Raw genomic sequence first — 24,469 nt, forward strand, 5'->3', positions numbered from 1 at the left:
GAACAAAGAACTGAGCATGATAAATTCAAGAGCATGAACACCACACCCAGACAGATCATCTAAACTTGGTTTTACCAAAACACAAGCAGTACAATGAGTACAGTTTTAGCAACAGTTATCCACTTGAGTCTTTCAAAGCAATCATACAAAACCTTATGGTTTGAGTTTCCCCTTGCCTCCAAGATCTCAAGAGCTCCAAAAGCACCTCGACGATTACTCACAAGTAAAGACAAGACAGTGCTGTTCTTCCTGCACAGGGCTAGTCCACCAGCAACATCAACCACAAAACCCAGACTTCAAGCTCTGACTACACTAAAATTAACTCTGTGACTGAGAAACCTGTGAATCAAGCAGACCCCTGCCAGGCTAGAGAGATCACTAAATCCTCTGAAGGTTTGACACAGGAGCATCTCACCCCATTTGCTTATTTTTCTTGAGGACTTGGCCATTCCAACTCCACTTTAAACTGGAAAAAGTCTTATCCATATGTAAGAATGAGTTTATAATATCAGATATTCCAGAGAACATTTCTTTTGGCACTGCTTATCACCACGACAGTCCAGACAGACTACTTCCAAGAAACAGATTTCTAGAGTTCTGAACTGTATTTTCATCCACTCTCATTATTCATCCTGATTTTACTGCTACCAGGTAATAAAATTATTACATACGGTGTTGCTGAGGTGGTTATCAGGGAAGTTTTCTGTCAGCTGCCCATGCTGAAACTGGGGTAAATGTGCAGACAGTTCTGTCATTGGGGCTGTCCTCTGGAAATCACTTACTTCTACACAAAACAGATCTTTCCTCTTCAAACACTGAAAGGAAAGAGACATGTAAGCAGCCTGTGTTCTTACATGACCAAGTTCTCCATCCCCTCCCTATCCCAATTTTTAGAGTTTACACAGACCAAAAATAACTGTTTCCTACCTACACCATGACATTAAACTGCATCACATCTTTACTGAGAGGCCATCATAGGGATTTTCCAGCATAAGAGCATCTAGGCGTTATCAAATTAGTTCATCAGCCACGGAAGTAAGCAAAGCAATAATTCAAAACAGTTCTCCATTCCTTCTTGTGCAATAAATGAGAAGTACTGTATGCTTGCTCAGAGCAACACTTGTACGCATTTATCTCAGCAGAGTATAATTGCTCCAAGCCATTCGGTTTTGGATTGCTGGATAAGCTCAAGGGGAAGCTCCAAGCAACGATTGAGTTACAGGTGATCATTTATAATGTGGATACATCTTTAATACTACAATGCCCCAAGAGCGATCTAGAGCTACAAAAACCAGTATCTCAGCTGAGCTTCAAGAACTACTTTGCATAAATTTCCCCTAGTGGTAAGTTTTATTTATCAGCTAAATGTATATAAACATGCCATGCGCTTCCAATAGCTTTATACATTCTTCCATAAAAAAGTCACATGCTAACATTTTCCTACACACACGTTAATAAACCATGTGCTCCATAACAAAGGAGGATAAAGCAATATAGAGGGAAGATGAAGAAGGGTGACATCAACTCCTTAAGTTTCAGAAAAAAAACATTATTTTAACAATCAACAAGTAGGCCTCAATAAATCACTGGCTTGATTACACAAAACATAGGGAAGTGAATAAACCGCAGCTCGAGAGATGGGGCGCCAGTCCCCACTTCCACCCCAAGTGTCTCCTTCTCCTAGCATGTGCAAAATCCAGCACTTATTGGTCCTCTTTATAGTATATTTCAATCACTCAAATGGAAGAAAACAATTCCAGGAAAAGAAAACAAGACTATTCTTCTGCTTAGTATAATTAACTAATACATAGACAGATCTTGAAAAACTCATACAACGGAGGACATCACAAATCAAGGCTTCTCACTTTTGGCAGGAACAACCCACAAGTGCTGCAAGACAGCATCGTACTTAAAGAGGGAGTTAAGACATTTTATCATACATAACAAGATGTTTCTCTACTTACAAATAAATATAATTCTTAAAAAACCAGCGTATAGTGCTTACTAACGTCAGCAGGCACATAGCTTACACTAAAGAGCCATTAGGAGGCAATACCAATTTAACAAATCTACTGGGAGCACGTAAACTGTTTGGAAAAAGAAAAGACAAAGCAGCATGCACTAGAATGGCTCTCTTCCACATCTGTGATTAAAAATAACATACATCTAATTTAAAATATAATGAAATGTAAGATTAGCTGAAAGTAAATAAGCATTACATTGCCTTTACTTTCAAAGTCTCTGCTCTAATTCCTCGGTAGGAGTACAGAATATAAACAAAGTTGTTTTAGGGCTGCTGTTGTAAAACATTCTCAGTGACAGGGCCACCACAGAGGAAAAAATTGAGTATTTTTAAGCAAATATGGTGAAAAAGAATGCCAGTTTTCATAAAAAAAAAAAAAAACAAAACCAAAACAAACCACCAATACAAACCCACCAACTCTCAAATTTCTTTAAAAATTGGTAAACAAAACCACCACAAACACATAAAACAAAAAAAAAACAGGTCCTGAGGAGCAGAGGAAACATGATTACATGAAGGAGTAACTGACAGAATTGCACCAAATCTTAAATCACAGCATCTACAGCATCTAACAGGTCTCAAAACATATGGTTTGTCAAAACACTCCCTTTGAAAACTGAAGAGCTGAGAAAATGGATTCAGGACACCTTCCCAGGCAACTTTATCTTCTATTCTTAAATACTGGAACACTCCCAAGTTTGACATTTAACTATAAATGAATGAAAACTAGAAAATAACTGTGCCTAAAGAGACACAAACTAAGTTTTTAATTGTTTTACCCAAAAAGGGACTCACCAAAACGTTTTTTCTAAGGAAGCTGTTAATATTAAGCCAGCCTGTCTAAAACAGTTCTCGCTTCCTTTAGCTTCCCGCAGTGCGAGCGGTCACAGCCGTAGCTTTCACGCATTCAGATTTAACCTAAATAGCAGAGGGAACAGACAAAGTGAGCTTCACGAGGTTTCTCCACTCAGAAGAGCCCGTAAAGCGGCTGTCGCGGAGGCGCGGCAGCCGGGTTCACCCGCGCTCCGTCTCCCCAGTGACCCACGTGCCACGGCCCCCGCTTCCCTGGGGCCCCAGCCCAGGCGAGCGGCTCCCAGCAAGGCCGCGAACGGGCGGCCCCGGAGGCGGCGGGGGAGACCCCGCTCGGCGCCGTCAGGAGCAGCGGGGCCCCCGGCCCGCAGCGCCGGGCTCGTACAGACACCGGGCCTCGGGGCCCCCGCCGCGCCCACCCCGCGCTGCCAGAAGACGAACGGCGGCACCGCCCCGACAGCCCGACCTCCCCGTCTTCGCTCCCGCGGGTTCCAACACCGCCTGCGCCCCGCCCCGCGTGCTTCCGGCCCGGGCCCCGCGCTTCCGGCCCACCACCCGCGGACACCTCACTTCCGGCGGATGTTGCCATGCGGCAGGGGTGGGGCGCGAGGACAGAGGCGGTGCTGGTCCGTTCGAACGGCAGCAGCCCGCAAGCGAGGTTTAATGTTGGCCCACAAAACAGAAAGAAGAAAGGAGGAAAGCTAGGAGGAGGAAAGCTAGGAGGAGGAAAGCTAGGAGGAGGAAAGCTAGGAGGAGGAAAGCTAGGAGGAGGAAAGCTAGGAGGAGGAAAGCTAGGAGGAGGAAAGCTAGGAGGAGGAAAGCTAGGAGGAGGAAAGCTAAAAATAGAAAATAAAAAAAAAGGTTATTTTCATAAAGGGATCTTTGCCATTCAAAATAAAAACGTTTAAACTTAAAAATCCTTGGAGCATCTTTTCAAGCAGAGGGCTGTGACTCTTGTGGAAGAAGGAAAGGCATTTTCAAGCTTGGAACTTACACCTTGCTATCCATGAAATCTGAAGTCATCCACAATTTCTTTTTAAAAATCACAGAATGGTTTTGAGTTGGAAGGAAACGTAAAGAGATTATCTTTATCATCTCATTCCAATGCCCCTGCAGGGCACATCACACTAAAAAATGCATCACCTTAACAGGTTACTAACATAAAGAATGCTATTATACCTGTAATCATTCTAAATATTAAGAACTAAAACCTATTGAGAGGCCATGTAATTCTGCATGTTTAAAACGAGTGTTTTGTTTCAATGTTCAACTACACTAAAGGAAGATCTACAGGAAAGTGAAATGGCACAGAAGGATCACACATGGAATTTAGGTTTTACATGAACATTTTGATGCAAACAGTGCCTGTTTAGAATTGTAAGGTTGGAAAGACCTTAGAGATAATAAACTCCAACCACACCTGTCTATGACTAAATCATGTCCCCAAGTACCTCATCTACACCTTCAGGGAAGGTGACTCAACCACCTCCCTGGGCAGCTGTTCCAGTGCTTGATAACCCTTCCCATGAAGAAATTTTTCCTCATGTCCAATCTAAATTTCCCCTAATGCAGCTTGAGGCCCTTTCCCCTTGTCCTATTACCTGTCGCTTGGGAGAAGAGACCAGCACCCGCTGCTCTACACCCTCCTTTCAGGTAGTAGGAGACAATGATAAGGTCTCCCCTCAGCCTCTTCTCTAGGCTAAACAATCCCAGTTCCCTCACCCATACTCATAAGACTTGTTCTCCAGACCCTTCACCAGCTTTGTTGCTCTTCTCTGGACATGCTCCAGGACCTCAATGTCTTCCTTGTAGTGAGGGGCCCAAAAGTGAAGACAGTATTCAAGATGCGGCCTCACCAGTGCAGAGTACAGGGGACAAACCACTTCCCTGGTCCTGCTGGCCACACAGTTTTTTATAAAAGCAAGATACTGTTGGCATTCTTGGCCACCTGAGCACACTGCTGACTCATTCAGTCAGCTGTTAACCAACACCCCCAGGTCCTTTTCTTCCAGGCAGCTTTCCAGCCACTCTCCCCCAGGCCTGTAGTGCTGCATGGGGGTTTTATGCCCCAAGTGCAGGGCTCTGCACTTGGCCATGTTAAACCTCATGACACTGGCCTCAGCCCATCAATCCAGCCTGTCCAGATCCCTTTGCAGAATCCCCTTACCCTACAACAGATCGAACATCTATTCCCGGTTTAGTCTCATCTGCAAACTTGCTGAGGGTGCATTCGATCTCCTCATCCAACCCATTAACAGATATTGAACATGACTGGACCCAGCACTGAGCCCTGGGAACACCACTTGTTACCACCACTTTTGGTTTTACACCAAAAGTGATGCCTAACCATTAACCAAATACAACTATTTGTCATTTAAAAAAGAAAACAAAACCAAAAATGGACATACAGCTGTAACAGACTATTCTGTTATTGGCATCAGCCTTATCAATCATGAAATGCCTATTAACAATACCTTACACTGCTCACACCACACAGCTGTGTACCAATTTCTAAGTCTGCATCTATAACATCCTATGACCCTACATAGAAAAATGAATGGAATATGAAAACGTATGACCTTACTATAGCATAAAACTGGAAGCTCTTGGCCTTTAAGTGCATCTCCTTTCTAAAAATACTACTCCCGTAAGTAGCTACTCCATTTAGTAAAAGGTCTAATGCTCCCTTCTCAGTAATGGGAAAGCATTAGTAGCAAGAAATAGGAATTCAGTAAGAAAGTAAACTTACTGCTTTGGGCCTTCACCCCTGCCCACATACAGAGCCATAATCACCTAGCTTGATGTTTATCTTTAGTGCGGGCTCCTGTTTAAAGGGAAGGGAGGAAGGAAACATCCAAAATTAGAAAGACCAAATCAGTATGTACAGGTTAAATTTTCTAAGAAAATTAAAAAGTCTCTTATCAAATTAGCAGTAATATAAAAATATATCATTTGTGGTAAGGGATGATACTTGTTCATAATTTCCAATTTCCTCTCAGCACATAATAACAACAAAAATTATATTTTATGTTTTGTACTCACATATTCCAAATAACAGAGAAGGATTATCAGTGTTAGATTAAGGTGTAAAGCCTTGTTCCACATTAAAGTTCAGAACAGTGACTAGTATATCCAGTTCCGTTGTAAAAATATCAGTTTTTTCCCTCCTCAATGCACGTGTAACTTTTGAAGTACATTTCCATCACAGAATGGATCATACTATGGCATGCTGCACTGAACACCCAGTGGCAACTGATCTGATTTCTCAGTGTACTCTTAATCTCTGCATTCGCTGATGTTATACACAGTGTGTATAAATCACATATTCAGCGAGTAAAATGCTGTAATGTTGGCAAAAAAAGCTTTTTCTACCCCAAATTTTCCAAGTTTATCTTGAAGCAATTGTTACTGCATGCTGAAAGAAAAACAGCTATCAAGGGAAAGTTACTTTCTATATTAAGAACCTCCCAGCAATCTATAATTTGTTCTACCCCCCCAGCATCACAGACACAAAAATAAATTGTTATCACTAAGAAGTAATAACTTGAGTAAGAGGTAAACACCAGAATATTTCGTATTCTGAAAGAGAAAAATCTGTTGAAGTACTTGCATAAGCAAAGCCAGAGATGCTATAGTGAACACACCTTCCTCCTTGCACTACTGAAGAAAACCTCAACTTCCACAATTTTTTTTTTCGTATGTCCCAACTGCTTTTAAATACTTATTTAACTGGATATTTAACACTGCAGCTCAAGTTTTCAATGTCTTCTTCACCCAGGCGCCTTTGGTCTCTTAGGAAGAGTACAAGCCTATGTCCAATGCATAAATAACACAATAGCTGAATATACAGCTTTAGTTTAGGGCAGATGAAAATAGGCTGTTTCACAACTTGAGCTTTGACTGAAGAATCTTGGTAAGGACGGACATCAGACATCCGTCATACTGTGCCGTTACAATGCATCTGGCTTGTATAACTACCAATACTGACCGCGAGAAAGCCATATTAGCAGGACAAAACATGCTCATGTTCACTCTCTCTCTTCTCTGTACTTACTACAAACAGAGCAAGCTTTGAATTTATTTAGAATTTGGAGAATTTTTGGTAAATGCTGATGCAAACCTGTGGGGAGAATGGGGAAGTAATTTCTTAGGGTAACATCAAGTTGCAGAAAAAAGGAAGGTTGCAGCATATATGTATGGAAAACAAAATATTCTCACACAAACTCAAACACAACATAGAAGTAGCATCTGAGCATTACACTGTTGAACATTTTGTGGTGTTTACTATTACATGGATGAGAAAGAATATACTGGGATCACATCTGCATTTACAGGCTTCTAGTAATCCTGGCAAAGCAGGAGGTAGTTTTAAAGAAACCCACCTGTGATCTGTGAACACTTGTTGATTTAGAAAGCAGTGTTAAATTAACTGCATGTTACACAAGACTTCAAAAGAATATCAGCCCTTGAATCAAATATATACATTTTTAATATCTGAAATATTTACATGGTGGAACCTTTACACGATCCCATTTGTTAAGAACAGTGTTTTCAAGTGTCCTCTCCAGATACAAAGAACTAGTAACTCAAGGTCACAGTTACGTTTTCTGAACAGGTCAACCTGTATCCTTCAGTTAAATACAATATAGAGATACTGGAACACCTTTACTTAATTTGTTTGCTATTAAGAATTGTGTTTAAAAATTAAAAATGTTTTCGAGACAGTTTGCTCCCTGGAATACAGTCCTCTTGGAATCAAAACGGCTTACAGCACATTATCAATTTGTCTTCTTACCCAGGCATGAGATAAAAAATGCAGTTTACAGTACATCTCATCATTTATACCATATTGGCCTATTTATAAAAACCCATACAAACAAGGCAGGAAAATATCACCCTCTTTTTGTGGGCAATAGACTGCTTATAGTAGAAAAGAAAAGTCAAGGCTTGTTTAGCAGTATGGGTACAAACAAAATTTCAGCTTTGTTTGAAAACTTATGGGTTAGCTTTTGCCAGCTGTAATGGTCAGTTACATCGAAACAGGTATCTTTTTCTAAATACTAAAAAAATGTTTTTAAAAATAATTTCTTTAAAAAAAATACATCTGATTATTTTAGAGACTGAAGGGACAATACTGAAGGGCTAAAATGAAACTGAGCAGGATATGGTAGGTTTAAAAAAAAAATCATTAAATAGCACTTACTGAATTGTGATCTTAGTCGTTTTAACTGAGCAAAGAATAAAAAAACTCCTGCAATTTGCACTTCCTAGGACAGAAGCAGCACATCTGCAAGAGATTAAGTTCTCAGCTCCATTATTAATTCTAAGTGGGCAGCAAAGTACCAGGACTACTGCTGATTCAGATCAGAATGGAAAGTCTGAGGGAACTCTTTTTCCAGAGTTAGATGAGGGGACCATATGAACACAGAGAGCTGTGGCTCAAGCCGGTTATTTTTAAGTTGTATTCTGATAATTCCTTAAATAAAAAGGGAGAGTATGCAAAAAACAAAAAAAACCCCAAAAAACCCAAAACAAGAACAACCAAAAAACCCTAATCAAAACAATAAATTTGCAGTAAAATAATTTGTCTTCATCTGTAACTGATAATAGTTCCACATTAAGTGCAAATGTTTTGCAAAACAGGGGGGCACGCTTTTTTCTGATTATTTACAAGGATCAGAGTAACATAAAATTACCAGAGAGCATGTACAGTAGCTGCAGCTTATAAAACATACCGGTAATTGTACCTTGTAAATTATAAAGAACCAATGCAGGATTCAGATAACTGACTGAGAAGAGTAGGGGGGGCCTCAGAGCAGAGGACAAAAAAATTCACATTTTCTACATAAAAAAATACACGTCTCAAGTCTCTGAGAACAGCGAAAATTCAGTCTTTGAATGATGGATTTAAAAAAAAAAAAAAAAAAAAGCCCAAAATTGAAATGGAACCCTAGAAGCAAGGACAGTGCTTTATTTCACTAGACCAATCTTCTTTGCTTCTGTCTCATATATCAACAACCTCCACATTTTGACTATGAAAACTTCAGCTTCTTCATCTAGTACCTGTAGAAAACACACATTTTATAGATTATTTTGTAGGTTAGGCATTCCAGTTATGAAGTCTAGTTTTAGACATATCAGAACTACAAAGCGGAGGTAGTGTCATCCAAGTTAAACCTTTGTGGGAAACACTGGATAAAACTGAGTTTGTCTGTCCTGCATTTATAATCTGACTTGACAAGGCTCTAATTATATACTTGTATAATGCAGCTGATGACCACTACGAGATAGAAGTATCAGGATCCCTGTCTCCGAAAGTACCTTGGGAAGAGGCAGAGAAATGGCATGCTTGGGAAGAATACAAGAACAGGACGTATACATGTGGTATTCTCCCTTAATTCTCTCCTAATCATGGCTCATTATCAGGTTGGAACTTCCTTGGATATTAATTAAGTGATCCCTCAAGGGATTTCTCTTTCTTGAACTTATTATCCAGGCTTTTCTTGAATCCATGCAAACTTTTAGCATGTACAACATCTCTCAGGAAGTTCCCCAGGTCACCTAGTAGGTTGTTCTCTGTGTGACTACTAACTTCCACTAAGAATCTGGGCTCTTAACAACTTTGCCTCTAAGTTTCCTTATTGGAAGAGAGTGAACAATTAGTTTTTATTCACCTTTCAGTGTACAAAAACATGGCAAAACAGTAACACTGTTTAATGAAGTTTCTCTGTTCCAACACCAGGCAAAAAAGGATTTTTACTTTTCTAGAGAAAATCACTTTTTTGTTCATTAATTAAGAATATAACCACTAATTATAAAAATCTAGTTACAAGTACGAGAAGGAATAGAAGTTGATATTTCTGATACGGTTGTTATTTTTTATCCTTACCTCTAATGTTAGGGACAGAATCTTTGTTCCACATTGCTGAATACAAAACTCAGCAGGAATCAGTAACTTCAATCTAGGTGGTGTGACTACAAGAACACACCTACGCTAGCATGATCTGTTTAATCAAAACAGCTTTCATATCTAATGCATGTTTTCTGTGCATGTTCTATGAATGCCAAATATTTGTTATGAACTTCTACACTGCACAACTGACTGTTAACTTCAGTATAATGTAGGTTGCACTATCAGTTACATATTTTCTGCTTACCATGGCAACATCATCCAGTATGCTCTGTGGTGAGCTGTGAGCCATAACCTGAAAGAAAGAAATGTTTTCAGACTAAAAACTCGGAGTAAACCATACAAGCATCTTCAAACAAAAACCCAGTTGCTTCAAGGATTTTGAATGCTCTGCATGCGCAAAACTACTTGCAGTTCATTAGTTCCCAGTATTAGCCAAGTAAAAAATTAGTATTGAACTACATCAGATTTCATAATGAGTGCTGTTTTATGGCTAGTTAGTTATTGCGGAACAAGTACTACAAAGCTCCAGATCTTCAACAGGTCTTGTATTTACTGGCTATTCTTCCATCTTCAATTATGCTCTCCTAATCTAAGGAATAAAATCCCTTTCCTTCAACAATGAATTCCTAATGGAAGAAATAAAGGCAAAATTCCCCCTGTATCACTCTTTATAACCGCATTTTCCACCTGCCAGTTAAGTATTTCAATTTTTTTTTCAGAATCAAGTTATCTTTCAATATCAGAAAACGGCTTTTTACATATATACAAATTTATGCGTGGCAAATATTCGGCTTTTCACCTTCTCCTTCACTTGTGCCACAACACTGTCACTGGCTTTCCCTCCCAAACAGCAGCCCTTAAGATAAACCAAGACAAGCCATTAATGAAAGTGAGTACTGTGGAAACCAAAAGGATTTTTTTAAATTCACTGTTGACGAAAAGCCATAGCATTGTTATGACAAATTCTAAAAGGCAAGTTATTAGAATTCAGTTTGTAATTTCATGGTTGAAGCTACAAAGAGTTGAAACAACTCATGCAACAACTAAAAGGTATAAAAGAATGACTTCGAATGCTAGCTCTCAAACCTCTGTATTTGCCTACTACTGAAGCTTTTTAAGAAGTTCTTCTAGTTAATCCAAAAGTGTATGCAAAAAAATCAAGCTACTGGCTTTTATCCCCCCTAAATCCACAGAAATCCTATCTTTAAGTTAAAAATGTTAAGGGCCAATGAGGTATTAATTCTGAAATCTGATGATAAAACTAGCAGTTAAAACAGCTGCTCTTAACTACTAATTTCTTTATCCAGTTCCATATGTTTATCTAAAAGGTAACAGAGAGCACCTAGCATCTACATATTGTACGTAAGCATTAAAGGAGGTAACTTGTGAAACGTTAGGGTACGTATTGATTCCAAGTACACCAACCATCTCTGCTGACAAATATCATAGACTACAGAGAAGCTAAGAACAGACTGCCTTCAAATACAGACACTGCAGTCACTACAGCATCTTAAAGAGGGAGCAAACCCCAGATTTCATAAAGGAAGAGCAAGATACTAACCTTAGAACAGACAAAGTCAACTAGCGTGGCTTCTTCTTCACCAATATATTCTATTATTTTCTTGTTGATCCACGGTCTAATTCGACGTTCCATTAATGTCTGGAAAAACAAACAAAACCATAATTTCCATAAACTTTACTACCTTGAAACAATACTGCCAGATAGGCAGCCAGCAACCTAAACAACTATTTAGAGAAAATACATTTTGCTATCCATGAGATAACCCTTAGTGATTTGGCATCTGCAAGTACTTCTGACAGCCATTCAAAGATGTTTTTACCTGGCCTTTTCCTCCCCTTCCATAAAACTGCTACATTATTTGTAGCAACAATTCAGGAGAGACCAAACAAAAATAAGCAGGCATACTTCAGAATAAGTATAAATGACAAGAACTACAGTACTCAAGTTTGATTCTACTTGATGATGTTCCTGGGCTTCAGGAACACTGTTTCTCTAATTCAATGCCAAGGTTTGTTTGGAAAAATTATGCTTTTTCATGGCTGGTTAAAAGAAATCCACTTACTGAATCCACAATTGACCAGTCAAGAGGATAAGCAAAGAGCTCTGGCTTTGCTGTGGGAATCTTCTCAATTAGACTTTTAATATGTTTACGTTTTTCTTCTGTATTGACACTGCCTTTGATATTGCTTTTATCTTCATCTCCATAATCCAGGGGGACAAGTTTCCTTTTCCGAGGCACATCATCACTGTCTTCATCATCAAATTTATTGAAAACACTATCCACAGCAAGCTTCTTCCTTTTTACAGCATTGGGCTGATTAGGACTATTGCAGGCACCTATAATCCAAAAGATAAAATAACATATTCATAAACTGCAACTAAAGCCAGTTTGCTCTTCACACATTTATTGAGGAATATCAGTTTGTATGTTATATGTCTGCGAATGCCTAGCAACAGCATTTTAATCTCTCAAACTGTTATAAAAACAGCAAAAGAGGTTTTTGATAAATCAATGCCCTGAAACCAATTGGCATCCCCACTGAGGGTAGACAATTAATCTAGCTGTAGGAAAAGTTAATCATCAGTCAGCCTAGTAACATACAGTCGTCTCTTCATTCCAGATCTAACACAGTGTGAGCTAACATTGCAGCCCCACTCACTATAATTTAATTGAAGTAAGTGCTCAAACATCCTGGAATACAAATATCTTCAGTTCTCCTTCTCAAACCAAAGTTATTTTGAAAAACACCAGGAAATTGTTAAAGTACTAAGGAACTCTATGCTCACATTATGCTTGGAACTGCCATCAATTTATTGTGCTACTTTAAGAGGAAGAAAAATAATCTGATTTTCAGTTTTCTTCTTTTAAAAAGGTCTTTGTGAACAAACATAAGGAGTGTTTAGGGCTTAAATCTAACATACACTTACATGCATGAAAATCAGCAATGACATTTTAGAAGAGATATTTAGAGACCTATTAAGGTGAAAAAGCCTGCAAAAATAACTAAACCCAGCTCAAAGAATTCCTAAAAATATTAAGCCTTGAGGATGTCAAAGCTTCCCTCTCTTTTCCTTCTCCAAATTTTGGAAGAAGAGCTCTATTAAAAGGCTTCTATCTTCTAGACAGAAGAAACCAAGCACAGCATCTCAATAACAACAATCTGAACTGCATGGCTACTCAGCTTGGCATTTTTTTAATTTTGATCCGATATGGAGCATTAAAATAAAACGTAAACTTGCCCAGTTTGAGGCTAAGTCCTATTCTGGGCCGATGCTCCTCCGGCTGTTGTTGATCAGGTGAATTTTCATGAGGGATAATAATGCCACAGGGAGACTCATCACCAGGTGTGTTTGGGGTTGCATTTCCACTAGCAGAAGAAACAGATGGGGCAGAACTGATGGGTCTTAAAGTTGGTTTAAGGCAGGGCTTTTGTTCAGGCTCCTCCTCTTCTTCCTCTGGCTCTTCTCTTTTTTCCTCTTTTTCTGCCTTTTCTTCCTCTTCTTCCTCAGACTCTGGCTCTTGTTTTATTTGTGGCTGCCTACGCCGCTCAGCTTCCTGCTCCATCTACAATGAAAGATAATTAGCAAAAGAGAAGCTTTCTCAAAACCATCACTGTTTGAAAAGAATCTAAAGATCCTCTGTTTCCTAAGAAAGTTTCTGTTAATCAAGAACAAATACATGCAACTACTGCTATTATAATCAGAAATACTGATTAATCCAAACTTGTTTTCAAAGACCATCCGAACATAGATCTGGAAGTTGTTTTTTGTTTCCAGTGGCCTTACTGCTTACATAGACTTCTTTTTAAGAGACTCAAATCAGCAAATTTTAAACTATTGGATCTCCTACACCATTTTACTCAATACCACCAGAATAGCAAGGGCTATTTTTTCCTGCTAGACCAACAGCTACTTACCCTCTGGAGTTCTGCATCAGGATCTGGGTGTCCTTCTGCCAGGAGGCGCTGCCTAATCTCTTCCAATTCTTCCTTTTCCCTTTTCCTATCCCGTTCATCTGCTTCCATCTCTTTCTCCCTGTCTCGTAGCCTCTTCTGAAGAGCACTACCCCTAAAAAATATAAGGATTTTGTACTTAAAGAACATTCCCGCAAGAACCTTGTACTACAAGAAATACCAGATACAGATGCACCTTCCACTAAACAAAAATCAGATTTGTAAGAGCAGCCGGTGTCCTCTATTTTTATACAAGAAGAATCTAAAATACCAGTTCCAAACATTACTATACAGAATTTACCTGTCACAGTAAACAGATTTAGAGAATGTGACTGCTGGTCTTCTCAGAAAAAGAATCAAATTATTTTGTAGCTTTTAACTTGACAAGAAACAATTCTGCTAAATTAGTTTGATGCAAATTTGTTAGTTCCATGCTGAACAATCTTCCCCATCCCTTACAGAGTTAACAAGCTTGTTCTTCATACCATTCACAGCCTTCTTGTGAACTTTTTAGAGGCTTGATCCCTTCTCCTTGCCCCCACTACTTTATTTTGGCAGTATACTGATGTCTGCTCTGCCTTATCCACAAATGAAGTGATAGGAAGGAGAAGATGCTCCCAAGCATTAGCAAGTAGCAGCCAAGAGTTTCTCCTTTTCCCTATGGCACTTATAAAGGGACACTGATTAATTTAGATATGACCCTTACATCGCCACATAATCCATCAAATAGAAAATCCATGAGCCTCTGCAAACAAACCTCACAAATGTGTGAAAATGAACCATAAAGATTTTAGTATTAGGAATCAATACAAAGCCATACCTGTAGTATTTTGGATCATCTCTGTCATCGTCATAATCTTCTAAGAATTCTTTTAACCGTTTGGCTTCTTTTGCCTGCACGAAATTGAAATTTATGTAATGTTGTAAAATTTTTTGTGTTTTTCTTTCCAAGAGTTTAAAATTTATTAATATATTAATAGCTATTATGCTTTAAGCTAGGGTTTTCCAGACAGGAAATGGAAATGTTTTGGAATTGCATCATCTTCCAGGGATATGCCAACTTCCTATCATACGTTAAACAGCAAATAGCACATCCATTGGGTCCACTCAGATTGTCTCCCTGACTTGCAGGCTACTGTTGGGCTGTTGGCATTCCAAACGGATTCTAAGTATAATCCCTCCCCTTTTTTGTTTACTTCACAAAAGAGGAGGATCAAAGTTCCTGGATATTATAACATATCAACTTAACTGTATTTTATCATTATTGTTTTTTTTCCCAAGAGCTGTGCTTTGAAATAAAGACTTAGTTATACATAGAAACAAATATAATGGACACTTCTAGGATAGGCACTCTTCTGCTGTGTTAATAATCCAAACGTCTAGAAATGCACAGGCCTAAACCCAAAGCGGGGAGAGGAGGATTTTTTTCCCCTCTCTGGTAAAATGGAAAAGAAAAAAAATTAAGCATTTCTTTCAGGAGACTAAACTAGGACATTCTAACCTGTGTCTAAGCAATACCTTTAAACCAACAGTATGATATTTCTGCACTTATGACTTTGAGAAACAAATCATGATTATGGTTGCAAATTCAGCACAAAATTTAACTGTTCTCTATACCTGCCATCCATAGCCAGCATCCAGGAGGATCACAAATAGAAAACATCACTAAGTGACTTTCAAATATTTTTTCCCCTCTAAAGCATTCAGGAGGAAAAATTAGATTACATGTAAAACAATGTATTTTCTATTTTTCTTAGTGTCTTTTTTCATATTTTGCATTGAAACTATTGCTAATCCATCTCCTACTTATAACTCTCTCATATATTCTCTTCTTCTCTAGGAGAATTATGAAGTGAGATAACACTATCTTAATTTAAATTAACTTCTTTATACTTTAGAGCAAAACTATGAGATTACATAATTATCTCTTCCACGCGCATCTTTTCTGACAAAATTTCCATTGATAACTGTGATAGTTTCACACCAAATGAACTAAAGATCGAAATTAACAAAATGCTTAGATGTATTATAGACTATTATATTATGTATTATAGAAGGTTTAGGCACATGAGCAGGCCGGAAATAAAAAGACTGGTCTAGTTCCAACTGCACGACACGGAACATATAAAAACATATATGGTGTTTACACAAAAACAAATGAGCTCAATCACTATCCATGAAGATAGTAGTACACTTCTAAATAGGACTGAAAAATACAAGTAAAGTTACAAGACTTACCATTTCCCTTCGTCTTTCTTCTTCTCTTTCAGCCTCTTTTTCATATTCCCGACTTTTCTTCCGTTCCCTGATTTCCCAGTTTTTAAGACGCTGCAACAGAAGTAAAAAACCACTCCAATCTCAAGAACATTAAGAACAGTAGTACTACTTTGAAATTAGTTTGGATTATTGTTTAAAACCAACTGCATTAAAATTTAGCAAACTATTTATTTATAATTTAAAATACCAGAATAAGAATTTCAAAGTTGTCCTGACAGTGACTTACATATTCTGGACCAATTCATGCAGTCAGAGGATTAAAAATATATTTACAAAAAGGAGCAGGAAAGGAAATGACATTTTGTAACAGAAGATGTATTGCCACTCATCAATCATTTTTTTCCTTAAGGAATCTTAAAAATCCCAACCTACCTCTTGATATGCAGCTTCTTTCTCCCGCAGTTTCCTCTCTAGTTTTCGGCGTTCATAGGCATCTTCTTCATCTTCTTCTCGGTCTCTCTTCTTATCCTTCTCCCGTTCTCGTTCCCGCTCGCGTTCTCTTTCCCGTTCCCGCTCGCGTTCTCTTTCCCGTTCCCGCTCGCGTTCTCTTTCCCGTTCCCGCTCCCTGTCTCTGCTTTTTTCTCTGAAGGAAGGAAAAAAAAAAAAAAAAAAATCAAAGTTAAGTACAAAGCCTTCCTCTCCACTCAACCAAATGATTTAATTTCAAATGCATAATGCAGTATTTGTAGCATCTTGCAACTTTTTCTTCTGCAATTGTCCAAGATGATTAGATGATATAGCAATGAGCGTAAATCAATACTTCTACTATATTCAAAACTCCATTTACATAAACAGTTGTTTGAGCACTAACCAGTGAATAACAATATCTACAGAAACAAAGTGTTAGCACATGGCAATTCTAATCAGATCATGTTGGTAAGTCTCCATAAATAAGTCTGTTAAAAAAAAAAACCACAAATAAAGGACATGCTTAATAAATCCTTCATGTTTACATGGCTTACAGACAACTTGAACTCTACTGACAAGATGATTTAAACTGAAATAGCTACTTTTTCTATGGTGAAGAGGTAAAAAGCAGAATCTAGAGCCTAACATGATTAGTCACTATTTAAGACGAGAAAAGGAATCCCTTTGCTTTCATTAAAAAAAAAAAACAAAGGAAAAGGTAAAACCTACTTAAGCTAAAAGATACTGCAGACTTAAAAAGAATCTCCAGCTGGAATAAAAGATAAAAGTACCTATGAAAAAGTAAGAGAGATTTGAGATAAAATCAGTATGCTTAAACCGTGCTTGGGTGGTTTCTTATTGCGTATTGCCCATTGCAGCCCTCCTAATCCTGTGTTGTGGAGGAAATCAAGTATTCTTCCAAACTGTGTAAATACAACATTGTCTAAAATTTTCATTTTGTGTTTTAATTCTGATCTTCCAAAAGGATGATTCTTTTTTCAGTGGCAGCTGATCTGCTGAACTATATGTGCTTATTAAGTAGCGCTAGGAATAAGTAAAAGAAATAGTAACTCCAGTACATTTACCTTGATCTGCTCCGATCCTTGTTGCGATCTGAACTCCTTTCACGATCTCTGTCACGATCTCTGTCACGATCTCTGTCTCGTTCGCGGTCCTTTGTTCGATCACGATCCCTATCTCGCTCTCGTTCACGCTCCCGTTCCTTCTCCTTCTCTCGTTCACGTTCCCTCTCTCTTTCACGCTCCCTCCTTTCTCGTTCACGCTCCCGTTCCCTTTCTCTTTCTCTGCGTTCTTTTTCAATTTCCTGTCTTTCTTTCTCCTTTTTGCCTTTTTCCTCCTCCAGTTTCTAAAAACCAACAAGAGAACTTTCACAGTTAATTCTGTAGCTATAGGAACTGGATATTCCCGGCGCAACACACAAGGCTGGTAATGGAAATACCAAAACCGCCACTAATTTTAAAATATTAAATAGGGTTTGGTGGGTATTTTTTTGGAACTCATAAGTATGAAATCAAAATGCAGCAATCACAAGACTAAGTTTCGTGCAAAAGCATAGGTCTACACAGACCAGCAATCTCCAACCTTAACAGAGTAGGGCTGGCCTCGTATTATAAGCTGACTAAACTGCATATACAGAGTGCACCGCCAGTCACAATTCAGGTGGCCCATGAATTCCACTGGCCCTATAAGCCACAAGCAAAGTGAACTTCTAGCTGATAAAATTAATTCTGTTCAACTAGGAAAATATATTTCAGTGAAATGCTTACTGGGACAGTGAGTTGTTTACCAAAAAGCCCTGGCAGACCAAAACAGTCCTATATGAAAACTTGGGTAAAGAAATTTATCCACTTACACGTGGCACACGTGATTATACAGTGAAGCAAGCTGCAACCTTTCCCCTTTTCCCTCCCTAAAAACATTCTAACAGTTCATTGGTAAGAACTGGACTCTGCAGAATGGAATCCTTAACTTCCACTACTGCAAGATGGACAGTTAAAAAAAGGTTGGAAATAGCTCTTTTGAAACACAGAAACTAAAGGGTTACCTGCTACAGATTTACTAAAAATTGTACAAAATTGCCACTTTTTTTTTCATTTAGAAACAGTTCCTATGACCAGAATTCCTATAAGACAATAGAAAATACATCAACGGAATGATAGATAAATCCATCCTTGGAAGCAATTGTTATGTGTTAACTTACAGATGCTGTGCTAGGACATGGACCGCCAACACTGGATTAACCTTGCCTATAAGCTATGTTTCTGGGAGGAAGAGCAAGTACACGGTTCACAAATATACCAAATAACAACCAAATATACCAAATTTCAACCTGATGGATGCCAGAATACCACTTTTTTTAACAAATATTGAGCAGAATAAACAGGTTTATCCCCTTTGGCTCCACGTTTACCATCACTGAAATGAAATTAAAAACTGGAACAATGAAACAGCATTTTCTCTGTTTTGGTTTTTTTTTTCTTTTCTTTTAAACAAAGCATTTAAGACAACTTTAAAAAGCAATCTTACCTGGTAAGTGTTCTTCTGCCATAGGCACAGGGACCAGAGAACCGACAAAGGATTACAGAAATAAAGCTAATTCACTAGTGATTAATGTATCCAGTGAAACTACGCTGCATTGATAGCACACTAAAGGCAAACCAATGTTGGATACATTGAAATCACAAAAGGAAAAAGGGACTAAAAATGGTAGGAATTGGAAGAAAACTGATATGAAAAAACAAACTTGGATTCTGCAATATACACTTGGCTGAAAACTAATTTCAAAAGGTTTGTGTTTTACAGGAGCCTTACAGTGCTAAACCTCAGTACGGTCAGATGTTAAACTAGGTTGTCAACTTCTAAAAATCCAACTTACCTCGAATTTCATATACTTTTACAGAAAAGTTTACATACTGAAGTGGTTGATACTTACAGGTTATCTTAGATGTTCCAATAGAAAACTCTTTGGTTGAACTGATTTTTTGTCACTCTCAAAAAATTTTGTTCATGTTGAGAATATGATTTCTCAAGAGAGTGGGTTTCTTCCTTTTTATTTTTTTAATATTTTATTTTTTTAATATTTCACACATGTCTAAGTATACACACACACACACAAATCTTGGTGTATTAGAATCCATTTTGTAGGTCCACTTTCTTAAAATCCAATTGAAAAAATAAAATCGGTCTATTTTGTAACTGAAATCTGACCTCATCAACTTCTATCAGCCTAAATAAGAGGATCTGAAAGGGTAATGGGATGGGAACGGTATCAGATATACTGAAGTAATGAACAGGTAGAATAATTATAAATCTTACCTTGAGTTCTCTTCAGACTCGTCCGTGCTGTAAATGGACGCCCCCTGCAATGTTGATACCCTGACAGTCTGTGGTTATTTTTTATAAACTCATACCAAAAACATGCAAAGGTTCACTGTGCTCACTTGCCAGCGGCTAAAGATTCAACAGCCCCTTTTTAAATACATCCAATATACAAAATGACTACTATAAGTTGATTTTCAATGGTAAGAAACCCCAAATAGCCCCCCTAGTAATACAGATTAAAGGCAGTAAAATGCCCAACAGCTTCTAAAATAAACGAAGCATGGCTTTTGCTCGTTTTGGTCGTTGTTTGTTTTAAGAACTTATTACTTGTTTGCATCTTAGTACCAGTGATGACTTGGGGCTTGGAACTGAACACAATTCTACTGAAGTTTCACCACTGACCAATCTCACATTCAATTGCTGAGCTTCTCCAGACGGTTTCTTCTAGAATTTTTCCCCAGGTTTTTATCTCCAAAAACTTCAGTAAAGAGAAAAACTGAATACATGTATATATAACACGTAGTCACTTGTGCTTACATTGATACAACTGCGTGAAAACATGGTACCATTCCCAGCGATTGGGATGTGGTAAAGCTAAATAACACGGGCATACTTGACCTTGCAGTATCATCAACATTTTCTTTAACATTGATTTGGGGGTATTTTGACATAAAAGTATGTGCTTGAAAGAGGAACTTGCAGATAATTCCCTAGGCCAAGGACCACTCCAGTCTTATTGGGGAAAAAATAATACCAACTTTAAGCTAAACATGAAAATAAGAACATTACATGCATAGTTGTGCTTTGCTATCCACAAGTATCATTTTCCAAAGCAGAAACATTCACAGATGCACTAGCATTACTGGAAACTTCTGTAAGTGGAACCCTGAGATGGGACCTGATGTGCACAAACATTTCCAAGCCAGTTACCCCTTTGCATATTTTTCTGAGGGGGCATCCATAAGTATAATAAAAAACAGAAGCTCATACTTACATCCTATTCCATGTTACTTTCCAAGCTGTGAGTTTCATCTTGCATTAGTCACCATATGATCTCTATCATAATGGTGGGGGTCAATGAATAGATTAGCTTTACGGGAATTTACAGTTCTTCCATGCATCTAAAGTTTGGTAAGTCTGGTAACCACTGACCTAGTTTTAATCTTCCCCCACTCTTAACTTAGAACTATTAAAATAAAAGACTTAAATTTAATTCAAGTTTCAACTCTTCATAAAATCTTGGATTATGTTACAAATCTACCTAGAGAAACACACTCAAGTGTATGTCTTACTCTGCAGCCCCGTTTAGCCTTTAGTTATAAATACCTTGACTTAATGTGTGTAGAAACTTAAGTTGTCTTTATTCATGTTAAAGTGAGAAGACTGCAAAATATTCAGTAGCAATCAAAGTCTTAGCATAAAGATGTCAAGGGCCACTTTAACGTGGTAGTTGTCTTTCTTTGACTTGTAAAGAATTATGTATATTAAACCTAATATAAACATCATTTTAAAGTGATATTGCTATGTAATGCTAAATTTTATAATAGTGGTTTTTTGGATTTTGAAAAAGCCTAATTTGTATCAAGTGCAAAAACAACAATACTACCTTGTGTGTGTCTCTGAATTTACTGATCTCTCTTGAAATCAGGTCTCTTTTGTCTTCCTCCATTTCTATAGCATTTATATCCTCCTAAAAAAAAACAAGGGGGACAGGAGGAAAAGCATTAAGAGCCATCTGTACAGACACAGGAGAACAAGAGAAAAGCTCAAGGTTAGAAGTTTTCAACCAATCTTGCAAGAGATAAATAAAGTCCTTCTGCAGTGCCAAACCTGACAGTCTGATGTTAATGAGTGAAAAAAAAAAAAAAAATCAGATGGACAAGAGTCACAAATCTGGCAACTAGCAGTAAACATAGTCATTGTCAAAGCCTACAATGTAAACGAACCTTGGTGATGAGTGGATAAGGTATCAGTGGGGCCACTGGAAATCTGCGGAAAATCTGCGGAAAAATCCACGGAGATTTTTTTTTTTAAAAATAGATTGCACACTACTCTGAAAAACAATGTTTCTTTTGTTTGCACTATAAAGCAATATTGTATTGCTGTGATGTCATTTCTTTGATTCAACAAAATTACAGAAGAACCTCGCTAATTCTCCCTTCTCTGAACTACTTAAAATATAGTGAGGTCTCGTATTAGTAAGACTTCACTTGGTTACAAGTATACTACAAGATATTAGTGCACTATTGTAGCATCGTAAACAAGACTAAGCTACGCTTGCCAATAGAAATGATCAGTATATTTGCAGTGGGTATGTCTTGATTTTATTTACTCGCTAATTCGCAGAATTTGGTAGATTGCACCTCCTAACTAAAAGTGCGAATTAGCGAGGTTCCCCATGCTTAAAATTGAAAACCAATTCCACTCACTCTCAGTTCCCCACACACATTTTCAACTTGCCCACATCAGTCATGCCTTCATCCAGAAGAACCAACAACAGGCTGCTGCTAACACCAGTGGGAGTATTCTTCACACCAAGCCCTTCAGGGGATAACAGCCCCAGACATCGTGAGTTTCGCCCCACCCTCACCCCCCATACACCTGGATCCATCTTCCCTTCCCCCCACCCTCCACAGTCCTCTCTCTCCTCTCCTTTAAGGACAAGAGAGAAACAAGCTAGGACTATCTCTTCACTCCCACCTCTATCCACACAGGCCAAAGATGGCAACTTTGAAGTTTCTTTGCCTCCTTCCCAGTATGGGAGAGATAATGGGGCACAATTTCAACCCAAAAGAGCTATGTGTTTAGAAAGAACTTATTTGTCTACTGGACTAGCTCAGATTGGTCAAATTCTATATTACACAGAGCTAGCAGAACATCCTTCTGTCCCAGCAACATACTCAGCACCCAGCTCTTCCAAGACTGCAATGATCTCTTACAATGTTTAACTACCTAGCATTATTCATGGCCATATATATATATATAGAAGTACCCACAGGACAATACACATTGTAACAACGCTTGTAACAAAAAATACAGCTGACAGCATTAGACACGGACTCATTCGTAAATTCTCATCCAAGAAAGCATCTTCTCCCAAAGCAAGGGAGAGGAAAGAAAAACAAATTCTCAGCTCAGCACTCTCATATCTCAGGTCAGCCATGACTAACAATGTTGTGGGGAAGATATACTTGCCCCATGGGGGAGATGTTGCTTTTTGCACCACACTTAAACCCCATAAGGACTTGAAACTGCATTATTGCCTTGGATAGGAACTTTGAAGCAGATTTAAGTGGGTAAAAATCTTGGTCAAAGAATTTTCCAATCTCTTTCACAACAGGTGCAGAATGGTAGGTGTGAAAGCCCATATTCCCATGTTAGAAACTTGGCTGGAAAAGCTAAGTCTGAGTTTGCTCATTCTTATTCTCCCTTCTCCAGTTCGTTTTATTCCATAAAAAAAACGTTATTCACAGATGCAGGTCTAAATCAGAACACTCATTCCTGCTTAACAGGGCTGGTTTTTGTTGTGGTTTTTTTTTGCATTATACAATATATGAAGATCAGCTGATTAAATCCAGCCAAATAGACACGTGCCTGCACAAAGTGCTTTTGTAAGGCAGGAAGATTACCATATGCCTTTCATCCCTGAAAGATCCCTTCAAGGTTTACGTGGTATACACATAAACAACTAATGAAAAACTTCCACATCAGGAAAGACAGCTCCAACCAGTTGGATCAAGGCACACTACCAGAATGCATTCAATAAGCAGAGAGAAGAATTTTGTCAAGAACTACCAGAGCAAATTCCTGCCATTAGAAAAATTACCCTGGCATTGTTCAGTGGAAATAGTATGCAGGAATTAAGTTCTCATCTGAAAAACCTTATATGCACATGCAGATTAAACTGCACTAAATTCAGCATCTCCACCTTCAGAGGGATGAAAGGTTGGTTCAATCCTGCCCAAATTCAAACCTGTTGCTCCAAGAAGTCTAGATGCTTAGATGCCTAAATCATCCTAAAGGGATGGTGTCTATAACTGGCTAGCTTTCAGCTTAAAAAGAAAATGAAACTGCTGCTGACATCAATGCTTGTTGATTTGTTTTCTCATCGGAAGTTTAGGTTTAAAGTGTTTGCACAAGGTTTGGCCATTACATAAAGGTGAGTTGAAGAAAAAATCTGTTTTGTCCAAAATCAAAACACATACGTCCTCCTTCTTTTCCTTTTTCTTCTTCCTGGGGTGAGAGTCAGATTCCTGGGAAGGGGCATTGAGCTCGCTGGAATATTCTCGTATTAAGACTTCAATGGCCCCTTTAATTATCTGATCTCTTCTCTTCGTTTCCTCATCCAGTGCTTCATCGTCATCATTTGTTGTCTCTGGTCTGGAGTTCTAGGGAAAAATTGCAAGTAACAGGAATCAAAAATTGAGAATTTAGTTTTATCTCAGACGTTCACCTTTGAACACCACATTCATGCCCCTACAGCATTTACTTAAAAAAAAACAACCAAAAAACCCCCACAAACCCAAAGCCACATAAACCAAACAAAAACCCACAAAACCTTAAACGCCTACAAGTAGTTATCAACTGCATTATTTTAGTCAGATCTTTTCACACTGACAATACCATAGGGACCACATAATTTTATATGTGGAATGGCTGCAGAGGGCAAGTACAGGATTGCACAATAAAATAGAACTGATAAATGGTGATTAAGGCGGTAG

The 24,469-nt window shown here is 38.3% G+C and overlaps 2 protein-coding genes across 8 annotated transcripts in view; both read right to left on the bottom strand.

The window, feature by feature from the left end:
• The window catches only part of PSEN1 (presenilin 1), a 175,169-nt gene extending 172,221 nt beyond the window's left edge, over positions 1–2,948 (bottom strand). For 4 of the 6 annotated variants that reach the window (XR_011337534.1, XM_069858296.1, XM_069858292.1 and 1 more), the window contains exons 1-2: positions 2,819–2,948; positions 672–815 (exon numbers count right to left, since the gene is read on the bottom strand). Coding sequence is in view for 3 of the 6 variants with exons in the window: in XM_069858296.1 (XP_069714397.1) it covers positions 672–755 (84 nt within the window). In the remaining 3 variants the exon portion in view is untranslated. Of the gene's footprint in view, positions 1–671; positions 816–2,818 lie in introns of those variants that run through there. The other 2 variants (XM_069858294.1, XM_069858295.1) reach the window with 2 other exon arrangements.
• A 4,356-nt stretch (positions 2,949–7,304) lies between these two features.
• Positions 7,305–24,469, bottom strand: part of RBM25 (RNA binding motif protein 25) — a 32,792-nt gene continuing 15,627 nt past the window's right edge. The window contains exons 7-19 of one of the 2 annotated variants that reach the window (XM_069858255.1): positions 23,954–24,136; positions 21,695–21,748; positions 21,355–21,438; positions 17,492–17,772; positions 16,371–16,581; positions 15,960–16,049; positions 14,542–14,615; positions 13,686–13,836; positions 13,009–13,333; positions 11,831–12,105; positions 11,308–11,406; positions 9,991–10,038; positions 7,305–8,896 (exon numbers count right to left, since the gene is read on the bottom strand). In XM_069858255.1, the coding sequence (XP_069714356.1) occupies positions 8,804–8,896; positions 9,991–10,038; positions 11,308–11,406; positions 11,831–12,105; positions 13,009–13,333; positions 13,686–13,836; positions 14,542–14,615; positions 15,960–16,049; positions 16,371–16,581; positions 17,492–17,772; positions 21,355–21,438; positions 21,695–21,748; positions 23,954–24,136 (1,968 nt within the window). In that variant the 3' untranslated portion in view covers positions 7,305–8,803. The remainder of the gene's footprint in view (positions 8,897–9,990; positions 10,039–11,307; positions 11,407–11,830; positions 12,106–13,008; positions 13,334–13,685; positions 13,837–14,541; positions 14,616–15,959; positions 16,050–16,370; positions 16,582–17,491; positions 17,773–21,354; positions 21,439–21,694; positions 21,749–23,953; positions 24,137–24,469) is intronic. The other variant, XM_069858254.1, reaches the window with a different exon arrangement.

This window comes from Phaenicophaeus curvirostris, chromosome 5, assembly GCF_032191515.1.
Source record: "Phaenicophaeus curvirostris isolate KB17595 chromosome 5, BPBGC_Pcur_1.0, whole genome shotgun sequence".
Classification (NCBI taxonomy): domain Eukaryota; kingdom Metazoa; phylum Chordata; class Aves; order Cuculiformes; family Cuculidae; genus Phaenicophaeus; species Phaenicophaeus curvirostris.